Here is an 18,019-nt window from a genome sequence, read left to right as displayed (position 1 = left end):
ATTACATCTATATTCTAGTAATCTAAAATTGAGAAGAAGAGAATATATATTTGTCGATATGTGCATTTTACAAGCTAAACAACTTCTAGTGCTTCATTGGAAAAAGTTGGAGGCACCAAGTATAGAGAAGTGGCTTAAGGAAATGGCAATGAATATGTCACTGGAGAAAATAACACATATTAATGGCAGATATAAGGTTTTTGAAGATGCTTCGAACCCTTTTATGGTGTTTTTAGAAAAAGAAAACAATGGGGATACACTCTCCTACATACAAGATATGTAGGAGAAAAATGTTGGAAATGTTTTGTAATAGGAGTCCTTTATTTATTTAATTTTATTGTATAGTTTGATTATTTTTATTTATGTGTATGTATTTGTGTTTTTATGGGTACTTGTGTATATGTGTGTGATGAGAATCAATATCGAATGAAATGGAAAACAATACTGTGATAATATTTTTGGCCATTATGCCCTGCTCTATTATTTGAATCTGATTAGCATTCAAGAATAATAAACGTGACCAGGCAGTATGATGTTAGAACATGATGTTAACAGTTGTTGATCATGTGTTCTTTGTGTTTTTGTATCTACAGAAAGATGATGGACGTCTGTGGAGAAGCTGAAAACAAACTGGCCTTGGAGCAGAGCCAACATGAAGTTCAGCTGGAGAGAGATATTCTGGAGCCTCTCAACCAGCTGGCGGAGGTAAGTAAAGCCAAAGACATGCAAATAACCTGCTTTTTAAACATACGCTGTAGGTTACATCTCTTGTTTTTGTGCTTGAAGGTGGATATTCCTAATATCCTGAAGCAGAGGAAACATTTAGCCAAGCTTGTGTTGGATTTTGATTCTGTAAAAGCCAGGTGTGTATATTTTGCTAGAGTATATATACTGTATAGTATTTTAGCTAGGATGCATTAAATTGATCAGAAGTGACAGTAGAGATGTTTGTAATGTTGCAAACGTGTGACTCTGAAGACTGGAGTAATGATGCTGAAAATTCAGCTTTGCATCACAGGAATAAACTACATTTTAACATGTATTCAAATAGAAAACAGTTCATATAAATTGAAATAATATTTCACAATATTACATTTTTTACGGAATTATTTAAATGAATTAGACCTTGGCGAGCATAAGCGCCTTTGATAATAATAGCGAAAATACTTTAAACTCTGGTAATACAGGTATCAGCAGGCCACAAAGGCGTTTCCGTCAGCTGCAAATGCTCAAGCAATGGCTGCCAAAGTTGACACACTTAAGGAGGAGATGGATGAAGCTCAAAACAAAATGGAAATTTGCAAGGTATGGGTATGAGTCAGATTGTTTTGAGGTTCCTAGGTGACCTTAGGTAGCACATTCAATCTAGTCTGATCTCTTTTTATCTTTAGGATCAAGTTGCAGCAGATATGTACAGCTTTTCCTCCAAGGAAGGAGAATATGCTTGCTATTATGTGTTGGTAAGTCGTTTCTAAGAGCTTTAACCACATAAGACAAATAATGTCTGATGAAGTTCGATCTATACTGGAATAATGAATTTAACTTGCAAATAAGGCATTAGAATGACCTTTAATTATAACACTGGTCATCAGTAAGAAACCGCTCAAAGGTCAGTGGTATTCATAGGTCTTCCTACTATACTGTACGCTAGTAGTTTTCATATCTGGTCAGTGGAATTCATTTGAATAAACAAACCTGTTGTTTATATACTATATTGTAAAGTATAGGCAATTAGTAGATCATTGAGCCACAGACCTTTCCTCTTCTCAGAAAGTTTTTGTGTATTTGTCTTGACAGTTATTAGAAGCCCAAGCTGAATACCACAGAAGAGCTTTGGCGTCCATCGAGAGCGTCCTGCCCACCATACAGTCACAGCAAGGTGTGATATTTACTCTTCACTTCCTGCACTGAGCATCTGCTGCGTATGAATCACTCACAACACTTCTAAAATCATGACCTTATTAATAGCAATTAAACTCAGAGAATATTATGGAGGATGTGTTTTGTGTTCTGAAACGGAGAAAATATTTATCTGATCTGTGATCTCTATAATTTACAAACTTAGTCGCAAGTGACTCACAAACTAAAAGAGTGAATCTCACAAAATCTGTCAAGAACATGTCTGTCTGGGGCATATTTCAACCCAAAAACAAAAGAAAGGAAGAAAATTATTACTAGTGCTGTCAAACGATTAATCGCATCCAAAATAAACATTTTTGTTTACATAATATATGTGTGTATACTGTGTATATTTATCATGCATATATAAATACAAACATATGCATGTAAACATTTAATAAAAATGTATAAACGTAAATATTTTCAAAATACTGTATGTGTTTGTATTTATATATACATAATAAATGCACACAGTACATATACATATATAATGTAAAAAAAACTTTTATTTTGGATGCGATTAATCGTTTGACAGCACAAAAATTACTATATATATATATATATATATATATATATATATATATATATATATATATGTATGTATGTATGTATGTATGTGTACATATGTACATGTATATAATTTTATTGTCACAATAATTATATAATTTATCGTATAGTTAATGTATATTTATTTATTTATTTATTTATATCTCAATAATAAAATAAAAGCTTATTTTTATTTACAATAAATATTTATTTTCTAGAGAGAGCGAGAACATGTCTGGATCATATTCACCCTAAGAGCTAAATAATATACATTGCATAAATAAATGAATGTGTGTATATATAGAACATGTTTTGGTGTACATATGACACACACACACACACACACATATATATATATATATATATATATATATATATACTCTTCTTCTCATATATTTATATTTATCTATTAATTTTTATATAAAAGTTTAATTTTACTTAATATATTGATAGTGTTTTTATTTTGATGTTGTCGTGTTTTTTTTGATGAGATATGACCCAGACATGTTTTTGACAGGTTTTATGAGGTTCACCCAAAGATCTGGCTAGTCATGAAGCTATGAATCATTCTTTCTCTTTCAAGGCTTCCTGGTGGACAGCACTGTAATGTATCCTATTTCACACTGTAAATCATCCTGAATCTGTGCTCCACACGCCCACCTAGTGATGATTCTTAAATGTTTCCTGCAATAACTCAAATCATTCTCTCTTCATCTCATCATCTGACATAGATAAATGGACAGAGAAGCCAGCGTTTGGCACGGCTCTGGAAGAACATCTGAAACGCACTAGCAGAGAGATTGCTCTGCCCATGGAGGCCTGCGTTATGATGCTACTGGAAACCGGCATGCAAGAAGAGGTATCTGACGCTGTGAAACAACACATGAGAACCCACAGATAAAAAGTCAAGACTGTTTTCATCCAGAGGGGAAGTGGATGCACTTTGTTACTGCATACACAATGGCAGATAGTTGTGATTTTCAGGGAAGTGGCCAATATTTCTGCCTTTTGCAAAGGGCCCTTTTGTACAGAACCAGTTTTAAATGGATGACATTTAATTGACATGCATTTCAAAACTGAAGCTGCATAAGTGTCAAAATCCAAATAAAAGAGGGTTGCAAGTTAATATTTTATGTTTTCATAAATATCAAGCTTAATAAACCTGCCTGTATCCACGTGTGTGAATTTAGCAGGCAAGATCTTCTTAATATTTGGCTTGGATGGATTGGATTAATAGGATGGATGCATAGACAGATAGATGGATGGGTGGATGGATGGATGGATGGATGGATGGATGATAAAGAGATGATGGATGATAGATGATGGATGGAGGGGTGGATGATAGATGATGGATGGATGGATGATAGATGATGGATTGATGGATGGATAGATAATAGATTGATCGATGGATAGATGATAAAGAGATAATGGATGGATGGATGAATGGGCAGATGGATGATAGATGATAAATGGATGGGTGGGTAGATGATAGTGAGATGATAAATAGATGAAGGATGGATGAGTGGACAGATGGATGAATAGATGATTGATTGATTGATTGATGGATGGATGGAGGTGGATAGATGATAGATGAATGATGGATTATGTGTAGATGATGGTTGAATAGATGAATGGTTGGATGGAGGATAGATGGATAGATGGATGGATAGATAGATAGATAGATAGATAGATAGATAGATAGATAGATAACTCGAGGTTGAGCACCAGATGAGGTCTGGATGACCTTGATGGTTTGTGAGAGCGACGCTGTGGCAGTGTATCTGTGTTAGAGACGTTTACTGATTCACTTCTGCTTCTTGGCTAAAGCCAGACTAATAATAGCAGTGAAACGAGACAATCATTTCCCTGTGAAACCATCACTGACACATATGAAAACAGCCTTTCCAGTCATTTTTTAATACATGAGCATCTCAGTTTATATTGTACTGCACGTTGCAAAGGTCGTGTGTGTTTACAACATTTCCTTTCGTGCCAGGGTTTGTTCCGTATCGCTGCCGGAGCCTCTAAACTGAAGAAGTTAAAGGCGGCACTGGACTGTTCCACTTCCCAACTGGAGGAGTTTTACTCTGACCCTCATGCTGTAGCCGGTACCACACATTTTTCGTAAATGACACCGTAGAAGGACGCAGTTCTTTAGAATGACTCCCAAAATTTAAAATGAGACTGGATTTGTTTGATTTTAAAACATGTGGTTGTGACGTTGATTACAAAACCAGAATTATGAAACTTTTCAGTTCTGTTCACCAGATTGAAGAGTACAACAGCTATAGCCAAATATTTGAAAAACTAAGTCTAAATCCACTTTGCATTTCATGTTAAAACAGAATTGAGGGTTTGCAAATCCATTTGATGTTGCTTTTGTTTTTCCATGATTATTTAGGAGCCCTCAAATCTTACCTGAGGGAGCTGCCTGAACCTCTGATGACCTACCAGCTGTATGAAGAGTGGATCCAAGCCTCAAAGTAAAGCATATTCACATATAATACATAAAAGTCCATCACTTCAGTGCCTTTGTGTTCAGAAGGTTTTTCAGTGAGTCTCATCAAATCTTGAACATGACTAACTTGGGTACGAGCATAAAACCATATTAGCAAACAAACAATGAATAGAGAAGTGAGAAGCTTAAAGTTTTATTTTAGCCCAGCCTGACCACATTACTTAATACAGTAATTCTGTATCAGTCCTAATTTATCGAAACCAACAACCAGTCATTTAATAATACATTTGGTAACACTTTACAATAAGGTTCATTACTTAACTACATTAGTTAACATTAACTAATAATAAACTGCACTTATACAGCGTTTATTAATCTTTGTTAATATTAATTTCAACATTTACTAATACATTATTAAAATCTTGTTAACATTAGTTAATGCACTGTGAACTAACATGAACTAACAATGAACATCTGTATTTTTATTAACTAATGTTAGTGAAGATTAGTAAATACAGTAACAAATGTATTGCTCATGGTTAGTTCATGTTAGTTAATACATTAACTAATGTTTAACTAATGAACCTTGTTGTAAAGTGTTACCATACATTTAATATTACAAAATATAAACAAAGTTATTCAAAAGTTTGCAATTAATATTTTTGTTTAAACCATTATACATTTTTTCAGGACTCTTTGATTAATAGAAACCTCAGAAGAGCAGCATTTATTTATTTTGTAACATTATGAAAGTCTTTACTGTCACTTTTGAGCAGTTTTGCTAAATAAAAGTATTAATTAAAAAAAAGATTAATAAAGATTTCACTAGGTTTAATGCACAGTACAACCCAAAATACAATTTTTGTTCACATAAAATTCTTGCTTTGTCATTAGATTTTATCCCTGCTGTGAATATTCCATTGTTTTGATTTCTACAACAAAATATGTGGCCTAGCTTAAGTATAAATACACTGAAGTTTCTGTAATAGCTTAGTGTTTCCTTGTTATCTTCTGACTCTTGTGTGGTTGTAGCCAAATAAATAAATTAAAATGGCTTTTATAGAAAGTTTTATGCTCAAACTTCATATTTGTACATTAAATAATTCAAAAGAGTTTACATTCTCAGTTGGATATTTTGTGAGGACTGACATATTTCATATTTTCGACATCTTGACCAGTAACTTCACACTGAACTAAAACGCTGCCTGAGGAAACGTCTCAATATTACACTCTAGGGATCATAAATGGGTGATGACATAATCATTTATGTTTGTATCCCATAAAATGAGTCATCTCTGGAGCTGTGATCTTGTGTAATTTAAGGTGGAGCGTCGAAAGGGCTGACGTCAGCTGTCATAAGCTCATGTGTCTGATCTCTTCTTTACACTGGAAGACGATGACTTAAAGGTATAGTTCACCCAAAAATTTACTCGCCCTCAAGTAGTTCCAAACCTGTATGAATGTTTTAGGAAGATATTCTGAAGAATGTGGGAAACAGAGCAGTTCTGAGGCACCATTGACTTCCATAGTATTTTTTTTTCCTACTATGGAAGTCGGTGTTGCGCCAAAACAGCCTGGTTACAAACAAAATATTTTCCTTTGTGTTCAGCAGAACAAAGAAATTCATGCAGGTTTGGAACTACTTGAGGGTGAGTAAATGATGACAGAATTTTCATTTTTGGGTGAACTATCCCTTTAACAACTCAAAGGGTTTCTGATCTGACCTGTACAATGGATTCAGTTTGAAAGCTTCTCAGTGCTTCAAACGATTGACACCAAAGTTTGCAGATGAAGCTTGCCAGGCTTAAAATGTTCTTAAATTAAAATTTTAACCATAAATCTTAAATAAAATATTACTTCCTGTAAAGAAAAAGCCATGAAAAATGGCGCCAATTCTGATATTACACTAATTAAAAAGTGTGTGAATTTAGGAATTATTGATGAAGATGTTTCAGATTTTTCAGGGTTTTGTGTGTGTAGGTACAGCAGAAGTATTCACTTTCTGATTTCCTCTTGTTTTCTCTGGTCTGCAGTATCTCTGACCCTGATAAGAGGCTTCAGGCGCTGTGGGTGGTGTGTGACATGTTACCAAAGGCCAACAAGACCAACTTTAGGTCTGCTTGTTACTACACTAAACTTTTAACATTGACTTGGAATGACTATTGTGATCATAACAAGTTCATCTGTGTCTGTGAAGGTACCTGGTCAAGTTTCTTGCAAAGCTTGCTCTGGAAAGTGACGTAAATAAGATGACAGCGAGCAACATCGCCATCGTACTGGGACCCAATTTACTGTGGGCCAAGACAGAGGGGTGAGACACAAACCCAAGAGCAATCCACTCACACTACCCATAAAATTGCATTGTTTATATAAAAATGTTATTAGTTAATTGTCCTTGTTTGTTTCTTGTGAAATAGTTTGATATGTGACAGTTTTGTTGTTCTTCTAGAAGCCTGGCTGAGATGGCAGCTACTACCTCTGTCCATGTCGTGTCTATAATAGAACTGATAATCAACCATGCTAGCTGGTTCTTCCCTGAAGGTAAGGCTACCATTGAGAGTTGCCCTGTCTAAAACCTAGTGAGCTTTAACCGTCTAGATAGGCATCTCCTAAATGAGATGCAACCTCAGTGACTGTTCAGGAGAAGCGCACTGGAGATTTGACTAATGCTCATAGCTGAATATGCTGCATGCTATTTCTGCCTTTTACAGCTCGGAAATTTCAAACATGGAATTTCCAGCTTCCTACTTGGAAAAGTGACACTTGAAGTCAGACTTGAAAATGCAGTTGTAAATTATCATGTTTATAATATACCTGCATCCATGGTCTAATGTGAGCATTGGACTCAGATTTGCAAAGCTAAAAACTTGTTAATAAATATTACATTTAATTAGATTAATTTTTATCAATACATTTCAGAACGATATAAAATATATTGATATTCAACCAATGCTTCACTTCATCCTCCATCTTGATTTTTTTTTTTTAGTATTTATAGTATTTATTTTTAGTATTTTAACTTTTACTTTTGTTTTCATTTAAATTTTATTTTACATTTTATTTTATTTCATTTACATTTTATGCATTTAGCAAACACTTTTATCCAAAGTGACTTTAGATATATTTGTTTAACAAATAAAACATGGAGTAACAATTAGGGCTGTCATGTTAAGGAATTTCCCTTGCAGTAATTTTGAGTGGCTCAATAGCGCGGTATGCGGTATTACCGCATATATATATATATATATATATATATATATATATATATATATATATATATATATATATATATATTAGTCGGTGTGTGTATGTGTTACGATGTAAGGAGGTCATATTCAGAAACCAATAAAACCTAAACTAAATCGCGTTGAAACAGGAAGTGAAGTAAACAGAAGAGAATGACAAAATAACGGTCCACATAACAAAACTTAAACCTGACAATAAGATCATTACTAGCCTATATTGTTAGCTCAGTCATGGCCATGTCTTAATATCCTCTGCTCTTTTGCTCTTCAGATGTGGACTTCAACGTCTCAGGCATGTTTGCTATGCCTGGGTGCCCGGGGACCCCTGACTCAGAAGCCGGGACCATAGACAGGAGGCGCCCAGGCAGCCAGGGGTCGTTCGATTCTGACACATCCCGCAAAGACAGGTACAAGTCTCATCCCCGCGTTTACAGACACGACTCCAACTCCACAGTAGTGTCCGCATCCTATGTAGTGGCCAGTGAGTCCGTCACAGTCAAAGCAGACAGTCTGAGACCAGAGCTGGGGGCTGTTTAGACATATTCATTTCAAATGACACATGCATCTTTTTCAGCCATGTTTGTTTGTGGTTTTGCTTCGTTTTTCTTTCGATTTTTTTTGTTTGCTTTTTTTGTTTTACTTTGTTTTTTGTCAACCGTTGCTTATTGTATGCTTTCTGAAATAAATAAACTTTATGCTCATAGCTATGTATAAACGCATTATTGCTATATTTCATGATTACGAAATGGGTGCCAAATTCAAAAAAGAAATGAGTCAGGTTATTGACTTGCATTTCAAAAGCACTAATGCAGCATTAAAATGAAGGAAAGGTTATAATTAAATTATTTGTATTCTAGTAAATGCAGTTCTAGTTTCTATAATTCCAATTCTAGTTATTCAGTGAGTGAAAGCAGGAAGTGTCCAGTGTCAGTTTGGTATGTTCAGAAGGAGACAAACAGCTCCTCTGCCGCAGGCCATCATACCAAACATTCAGAGCTTGAAAAGGTGACTGTGCCTCAGGTACAGGAGAGTCCTTCAGCTGAATGTCACTGGCTGCTGCAGTCACTTTCTAAGAGATTTGACTGCTTCATTAATAAAAACTGAAGTAATGCCAGTGTTATTTTAGTAGCATTTATATACATATACAGAATTTTATACACACATTTACTGTATAGTTTTTATTAATATTTTAATTAGCTTTTATTTTTTACATATTTAAATTTAAATTTTAGTTTAAGTTTTAATAATTAAAGTTATTAAATATATAAGTTATGTATTTTGCAAATGCTGTTATCCAAAGCGACTTAAAGCAATTTGTCAAAGAGCTGGCAGTATTCATAATATACAATACCGGGTTTATCACATCATTTTTATCTGCTTTTGTCATTTTTATTATAGTTTTTTTTTATATTTCTGTTTAATTCATTTTCAGTTTTAGTTCTAGTCATATTAGTACTTTAACTTAACCAAAAATGTGAAATGTATATATTTATTTTATTTTACACATTATATATGTATATATTATACTTATATATTATAGCTAGATAGATAGCTTTATTTAAAGTAAAAACAAATTTTAATAGTTTTAGTTAACAATATAAACACTGATTAATTTTACATTAATGAAAGAATACTTCTTTTTTTAACTATGGTACGATGCTTAGCATACACAAAAAATGTTCAAGGTTTTAGAATTCAGTTTAGTGGCAAAATATAAAATGTGTCAAAGTTTGTTGTTCTTACTGTTGTTCTTTTTTAACATTCAGTTGCATAGTGTGCACTATACTTGATATTTATTGCCTATTAATAGCAACCATCACGGGTCTCAGAGCAACACACAGTAGTGCCGATCCTTAATAAATTAGCATTTTTTAATGAAATGGTTGAGTGAATGATTCAGCCACCTGTTTTCTTCCTGTGGCGTAACTTTATAACTTGCAGAAAGAAAAAATATATATATATACATATACATATACATACATACTTGCATACATTATTTTTAATGATATGTTGAAAATGTTACATTTTTATGCTGAATCCTTAAATTCTACAAACCATTTGAAATCTCATCCGTTCCCAACACATCTCTCTGGTTGCTGTCTCAGTGGTCAGGTGGTGGTCCTGTCCTTCTCCTCCTTCCCTTCTGTGGAGACTAATACCCCACTGTCACTCTCTAGTGTGAGTGTTTCATGCTGTCTCCCCTCTTCCCTGTAGCCCTGCTAACAAACAGCCGGAAATCGCCCCTCGTAGAGCTGGCACAGTAAATAAAAAGCAGCACTCCATGCCTACCTTCCAGCCCCCTCTGCCTCCCATTGACGATGGGGGGGTTCCCGTGTTTGAGCCCTCCCCTCTGTCGCCCACTGGCGGGGGTCTGGAGGCTGGACAGGCTGGAGCTGCGCTTCCTCAGACCCATCAGCCTTTAGTTCAGCAGACTGCGGAGAACAGGTAAGGATTGGTGCAACCGCAAAAACCTCACCTCGCCAACCGCTGCCAGATGTCAGGAGCCTGCTGCTGAAATCTATGTGTCGTGTGCACATCGTTTTGTGCCATTCTCTTGATTATTGCTTCAAAACGCTGCTTTAAAATCAGTCAAATGGCTAACAATTGGGTACAATTGCAGAGTAAGGCTATAAACCTTTCAGGAGACCTCCAATCAAATGCCGCCATTTGTCGCCGTGTCATGTACTTCGTCTTCTTGTGCCATTCTCATGCTGTTTTTGCTTCAAAACACGTTTATAATCAGAAAATGATCACCGGAAAGCTATAAGCTATTATCATTGGACATTTTTTATTTTTTTTTACCTTAGATTTATCTAGACATGGTCCTTGCTAAAATTCACAGTTCCCGGGACAAATTTTATGAGTGAACCCCCTTCTCTCTATATATGTAGGGTTAATTCAGGATAATTGGGACATTTTTTTACCAGTTGTCATAATGGCAATAAAAAAAGTGTTCCAGTTTACCAGAATTCAGTACTTTATATAAGTAAAAATTAAACTGAAAATGTGGGGCGAAAAATTAAATAATAAAATAAAAAATTTAAGGAAAAATTTTAAACATTGCTTAACAAATTTGATGGTTTTTGCATGCTTGGGATAGTGTGTAGGATTTTTTGTTTCTAAATAAATTAAAATATAGTTTATTATTAAAAATTTATTATGAAGTTATACTTTTTGTTCTGTTTTGTAAAGACTATTTGGAAATCATAAATCATTAGATTAATCCCAATAATCTGTATTTATTTTTTTATGGACAGTTTTATGTATTTCTTCTGGTTTGTTTCCAGCCAGTCTTTTACACGTCATATTTTGGGGAATCCATTGCAAAACACTTAAGGCCCTTGGATTAAACAAAAAACAAAACAAAACAAAAAAACGTTTTAAAAACCCTGGTCAATATGATAAAGAAAGGTTTCCCAACCTGTTTTCCTGTTTTTGATTTATTAAATCGGGAAGATTGAAGCAAACGCCTCTAAAATCTCAAGTTAAGGATAATTTGTCAAATTATCATGCTGATTTATCCCAGTCAGGGCCAAAATCCTTCTAGTGTCTCTCTTCTGTAGAATATTCTCTGATGCTTGAATTTGTGTGTCCTTCCTTGTCTTTCTCTATTGCTTGTTCTTTCTTTAGTGGAGAAGATGCACTGCATGCAGAATAAAACACTGCTAACTTTGCTAACTGTGTTTCCTTAAGGCATGTACTATATATCTGTATTAACTTTTCAGTGCAAGTCATTAACTCAACTTGGACCACTACATTTTAACGTCCCTGCATGTGAACTGACCTGTGTATACATCCTGCAGTGTGATCCCATGATAGAAGTTCCCTGCTTTTCTTCTCTCCCCAGTAACATCGCCCGAGATCCTGCATCCACACCCCCTGCCATGAGGAACGGCCCGGGAGGTTTGAGTGGGACGCCCGCTCAGCTGAATGTGGTGACCCCTACCTCAGGTCCTAAGGGCCCCAGTCCATTCTTGGGCCGCAGAGGTCAGAACTTATTATCCGTCCTCACATTTTTTTTTTTTTAATAGTTATCAATGTAGAATACACTTCCATTTAAAAGTAAAAGAAATTAACAGTTTATTTAAGCAAGGATGCTTTAAACTGATCATTATGTATTAAAATATTAAATATAAAATTGAAAACAAAAATATTAAGCAGCACACCTGTTGTTGATGATGATGATAATAATAATAATAATAATAAATGTTTTGAAAATTCAGCTTTGCATCACAGGAATAATTTTCATTTTATATTATATTCAAATAGAAAAGAGTTTAAAGTGTAATATTTCACAATATTACAGTTTTTACTGTATTTTTCAGTAAAATTCAGCCTAGGTGAGCATAAGAGATTTTTTTTTAAAAACAAAATAATTCTCTTGAACAGTAGTGTATATATTTGTGTATATATTATATATTTTTAATGTGTTATATATTTAATTTTGCGTGCTCATTTTCCCAATTTTTACATTTACATTACTTTTACTAACTTGATCTTTAAATAATAATTTAATAACACTGCTACATTTAATCATTAGCAAATCTCAAAATTAATATCCATTTTTCTACTCTATACATTATAATGTTGTGATGCCTAAGTTCACTTGTGGCATTTAAAAGGATTGATTTTTATATTTGCAAAATTAGTTAATTAAAATTCAACTCAATCAAAGTTATTTCTGACAAAAAGCTATTTGGTATTTGGACATTTTTCAGCTATAATTAATTAGAAGCGAATTATTTAAAATGTAATAATCAGTGCATCCTTAAAGGGATAGTTCTTTCAAAAATGATAATTCTGTCATTAATTACTCACACTCATGTTGTCCCAAACCCGTAAGAACTTTGTTCATCTTCTAAACACAAATTAAGATATTTTTGATGAAATCTGAGAGCTTTCTGACCCTGCATAGACCGCAACGCAACTGACGCAGTTAAGACCCAGAAAGACAGTAAAGACATTGTTAAAATAGTCCATGTGACATCAGAACACAAATTAAGTTGAATCACAGAAGATGAACAAAGGTCTTACGGGTTTGGAACGACATGAGGGTGAGTAATTGGTGACAGAATTTTCATTTTGGGGTGAACTATCTCTTTAAAATGCATGTTGTCAGTTAGCCAGTAAAATCATGTCTGGACCATTTGGTTTCAGGTACAAAGAAACAAGCTCCAGCACCTCCCAAACTGGCCGCCCCTCCCACACCTCAGAGCGTAAAAGCGGCACCTAACCAGCCCACACCAAACCAGCCCTCAGCTCTGAGCACCCCTCAGCCTCTCATTGCACCCCGCCGCAACAACCAGACCCCCATCCACGCCCCTAGCCACCCTCCTCCTCAGCCTCCTTCCCAGCCTCCTCCCCAGAGCACAGAAGAAAGTGAACCCTCCCCTCCCAGAACACCCACCCCTCCTGGTACACCTCCTTATGACGGCTCTCAGCTGCGCCCCAGGCCCACCCCTCGAGCACGACCCAAACCTGCCGGCCCGCCACCACCACAACCACCTAGCGACGGCGCCAACGGCGTCTGTGTTTCTGGATCCAAGATTATCTCAGGTAAGGAAAATCATGAAAAAACTCCAACAACATTCTGACATTTTTGCACAAAAAAATTAATAATAATAACAACATTAATAAAAAATTATTTTATAAATAAATTATATAATTGTTCAATATTCAAATATAAATCCTTAAATATTAAATATACAAATTTAGTTTTTTTTTTACATTGAAAAAATATTATTTAATTTGTTAATATGAAATAAAACCAAAATCTTTTACAATGTCTAGCCAATGTAATTATAATAAATAATTATGGAATAATTTCATACTTTTATAAATAAAAATAAAAAGTTATTTTATTTTATTTATCATATGATTCATTATTTAATTTTATTTGTAAAAATACAACACATGAGCAAAATTTTCTACATTGTGTAGCCAATATAATTATAAAAAATCATAATGGAAATATTTAAATACTTTCATTAAAAAAATACATATAATCATTCTAAAATACAGCATATGACCAAATTGCAAGCTATATGGTAGCATCCAGCCTTTTTTTTTTTTTTTTTCATCATTTTTCTTCATTAATAAAAATAATAGAAACATCATATGGAAATTCAACAGAAAATAGCACATTTATCCTTTTCCTGAGGGCAAATGCACACAACTACAGAAATGGACTTGTCTGTACAAGCCTAATGGGAACGTCAAGCGCTCAATGGATATCATTTGCACTCTCTGATTGTTTCACTATGACACATTTCTACAGCTCAATCAACTCTAATATGGAAACACACTCATCTAGAGTCAAACTGCAGGTGTTCAGCGTCAGTCTATTGTGTTCCTCATTAATAGCTCATTATTGGGAAGAAAGCCCAGCACTCGCGCCTGCCAAACAACTCTCCTAAGGGTTTCCCTCCATTAAGCTCGTTTCACATGGCGAAAGAAACTTGCAGATGCTGTTGGAGACTAAAAACTTCATCTTCAGATTATAACGTTTTTAAACAATCCCAGATCCAGAGTTAACAAGCTTTATTTTCTTAAGTAGGTTTGTCAGGATGGATGTAGTACACAGTGTGCAGTTGTTAGCAGCATACAGCAGTGGTGTTTGATCGATAAATCTTTAATACAGGACAAAACAGCTCTTTTTGTTAACTGTTTTATGCATTACTTACTATATAGTTGTGTCTATTTAACATTTATATTTAAATATACAATATAAAGGTTGTGGAATTACATCCTTCAAGATTTAGTTGCCTCGATCCTTTAAAGGAATGTTCCATGTTAAATTAGATGATAATAATAATAATAATAATAATAATATGGTTAAAAATAAATATTAATGATTTTTATTTTATTATTAATAAAGTGTAATAAAGGTTAATTAAATAGAAGTTAAGCGTTACAGACAACATCCATGGCATGTAGAAAATACCTCTGGAAATGATTTTAAATAAATAAACTAATAATAATTTAAATTCTATTTATAATAATAATATTAATAACATTTAAATATGAAATGTTCCAGGTTAAATAGAAGTTAAACTCTATGGACAGCATTCAAGGCATGTAGAAAATACCTATCTATCATAAAATGGAAATGATTTTAAATAAATTAAAAAAAATAAAGAAATGAAAATTATATCAATTTATATTTTAATAATCAAAAAATGAATGCAATTAAATATGAGAAGGAATGTTCCACCCCAAATTAAATTGAAAGTTAAATTCTATGGGCAGCACCATGGCATGTAGAAAGTAATTGTGAATAAATAATAATAATTTTATTTTATTAATTAAAAATAATAAAATTAAATATGAAAAGGGATGTTCCTTGTTAAATTAATTAGAACAATGGACAGCATCCATGACATGTAAGAAATACTGCTGAATTATAAAATGGAAATAATTTAAAATAAATAATAATAATAAAATAATTTACATTTTATTAATAAAAATAATAAATGAAATGAGTAAAAACAGGCAAAAATCATGTTTACAGAAATGCACTTAATGAAAGTCTCTAAAGGTAATCATAATAAATGTATAACTAAACAATGTTTTAGTTTTTGTAAATTAAGGAATAAGTTAACATAATTTTTTTGTGATACTCGACAGCATGTTGCAGATGTTGTCAATTGAGCTTAACTCGTATTGACCCTGAAACATTCCTTGAATGTCATATAATCGATATACAAATTCAAACATTAATTTTCTGTTTAATTTGGCTTCAAATATTGTCTTCCTGAAACAGAACATTGCTGAAGTTGAACAGAAATGTAACCAAAGAAGTAACATTTTGATCAGGGAGAAAGAAAAAAGTGACGATTAATTATCATAATTTATTATTATTCATCATGCCTTTCAACACCTTTGTGATGTTTATTTGTTCCTGGCATCCATTATTTAAACTCCGAACTGAACACAGATCTTCAGTTTAGTGTTTGATTTTCCGAAATTGACTTTCAGCCACACACACACACACACACACACACACATACACATACATCTTTATGTCTGGATTTCACATTTATCCCTCATAACACGGATTGTCATCATTGGCCTGACTGTAGGATGCGTCGTGTGTAATAATCTCAGTCGTAAGTTTGGGTCAGTGAAACCACATGCTGCAATAGACGGATCCGTTTCCAGCGGTTGTGGAAATATCAGCCGCTGCCAGGAGTCCTTCAGTGTTTGGCCTGAGGTTCAGACGCTCTCCTGCTTTACTGCACACTGCATCTGCATGAGAGAGAGCTGCGATGCTGCCACGTTTAATGACATTACCACCACCATGATTAATGCTCCTAGCATTGTTTAAAGAAATCACCACTTTCAGTGTTTAATGACACTCTTTTTGGTGGTTCATTGCCATCAGAACTTCATCCGAAAAGCCAACATGAAGTCTAAACTCACCCTGTTTACTTTCCTAACACACACTCCTTATATTATTGTGCACAGTTCATTTGTACACATGCTAATCTGAAGAAAAATAAAATTTTTAGAGAAATCACTTACGTTCAGCATTTATTTGATTAAAAAAAATACAGTAATATTGTGAAATATTATTACAATTTAAAATAACTGTTTTCTATTTGAATATAATGTAAAATGTAATTTATTCCTGTGATGCAAAGCTGAATTTTCAGCATCATTACTCCAGTCTTCAGTGTCACATGATCCTTCAGAAATCATTCTAATATACTGATTTGCTGCACAAGAAACATTTATTATTATTATCAATGTTGAAAACAGTTGTGCTGATTATTATTTTTGTGGAAACCATGATACACCACCATTCAAAAGTTTGGGGTAAGAAAGAAAAAATTATACTTTTATTCAGCAAGGATGTATTAAATTGATCAAAAGTGACAGTAAAGAGATTTATAATGATTTTTTTAAAAAGAAATCTGAGGTGAATTCCACCTAAATTAAGCAGCAAAACTTGTTTTAAACATTGACGATAATAATGAGTCGTTATTAATAATTGAGTGCTAATTAAGCACCAAATCAGCATATAGGAATGATTCATGAAGGATCATGTGACACTGAATAAATCCAGCTTTGCATCACAGGAATAAAATACAATTTAAAATATATTCAAATAGAAAACAGTTATTATAAATTGTAATAATATTTCGCAGTTTTACTGTATTTTTAATCAAAAGAAATGTTCAAATTTTTTACAAATATTTTTCCAAAAATATTTCAAAATCTTACCAACTCCAATTAAACTTTCAACCACTGGTGGTTGTAATTTGTGTAATCCAATTAATTTTGACATATAGAAGTAAAATGGGTTGCAGATGATGTTTCATGTTGACTTTAAAAGGCTGAGATGTGATTGGATTGGCTTTATAGAAGTTCACAGCCATCTGAATTGTGATTGGCTTCACTTTGCTGGTGGTTCGTCGTCATCAGTGTTTGATCCTTTGAACATGTTGTGACGTTGTTGCACTGTTACAGATGTGTGATCTTCTGCCTGTGAGGTGTGGTTTGAGTGGCAGGCGATGGTAAGAACTCTGGGTGTATCAGTCGATGTATTGTCAGCTCCATCTGTGTGTGTCTGAACGCTTTCTTTGCCTGTTTAACCCGACTAACAGCAAGTTAACCTGCATGACAAGCTGCCTAACCAGTGTCTTTGTGGCATGTCTTAGGATAAAATACAAGCACATGCTTTATGCAACTAAACATACAGTAACTCCCTACCCATGCATCTCGGCTGCTTCTGCAGGGTGAATGTTAGCTGTGCCACAGATACTGTATTATTTAACATTACTGATTATTTTACATTTGAATACGCTACAGTTTTAAAAGTTTGGGGTCAGATTTTTATTTTTTAAAGAATTTTATTTAGCAAGGATTG

At 33.8% G+C, this 18,019-nt stretch overlaps 1 protein-coding gene across 3 annotated transcripts in view; it reads left to right on the top strand.

The window, feature by feature from the left end:
• arhgap17b (Rho GTPase activating protein 17b) overlaps positions 1-18,019 on the top strand; it is a 37,258-nt gene that overhangs the window by 16,707 nt on the left and 2,532 nt on the right. The window contains exons 5-20 of one of the 3 annotated variants that reach the window (XM_058768556.1): positions 594-705; positions 787-863; positions 1,188-1,305; positions 1,392-1,460; positions 1,798-1,879; positions 3,177-3,304; positions 4,442-4,553; positions 4,847-4,928; positions 6,937-7,017; positions 7,101-7,214; positions 7,353-7,444; positions 8,420-8,555; positions 10,363-10,593; positions 11,996-12,135; positions 13,306-13,704; positions 17,620-17,666. In XM_058768556.1, the coding sequence (XP_058624539.1) occupies positions 594-705; positions 787-863; positions 1,188-1,305; positions 1,392-1,460; positions 1,798-1,879; positions 3,177-3,304; positions 4,442-4,553; positions 4,847-4,928; positions 6,937-7,017; positions 7,101-7,214; positions 7,353-7,444; positions 8,420-8,555; positions 10,363-10,593; positions 11,996-12,135; positions 13,306-13,704; positions 17,620-17,627 (1,981 nt within the window). In that variant the 3' untranslated portion in view covers positions 17,628-17,666. The remainder of the gene's footprint in view (positions 1-593; positions 706-786; positions 864-1,187; positions 1,306-1,391; positions 1,461-1,797; positions 1,880-3,176; positions 3,305-4,441; positions 4,554-4,846; positions 4,929-6,936; positions 7,018-7,100; positions 7,215-7,352; positions 7,445-8,419; positions 8,556-10,362; positions 10,594-11,995; positions 12,136-13,305; positions 13,705-17,619; positions 17,667-18,019) is intronic. The other 2 variants (XM_058768555.1, XM_058768557.1) reach the window with 2 other exon arrangements.

Source organism: Onychostoma macrolepis, chromosome 03 (assembly GCF_012432095.1).
Source record: "Onychostoma macrolepis isolate SWU-2019 chromosome 03, ASM1243209v1, whole genome shotgun sequence".
Taxonomy (NCBI): domain Eukaryota; kingdom Metazoa; phylum Chordata; class Actinopteri; order Cypriniformes; family Cyprinidae; genus Onychostoma; species Onychostoma macrolepis.
Note: the sequence above shows the minus strand (reverse complement) of the source record. Positions and strands in the feature narration are given on the sequence as shown.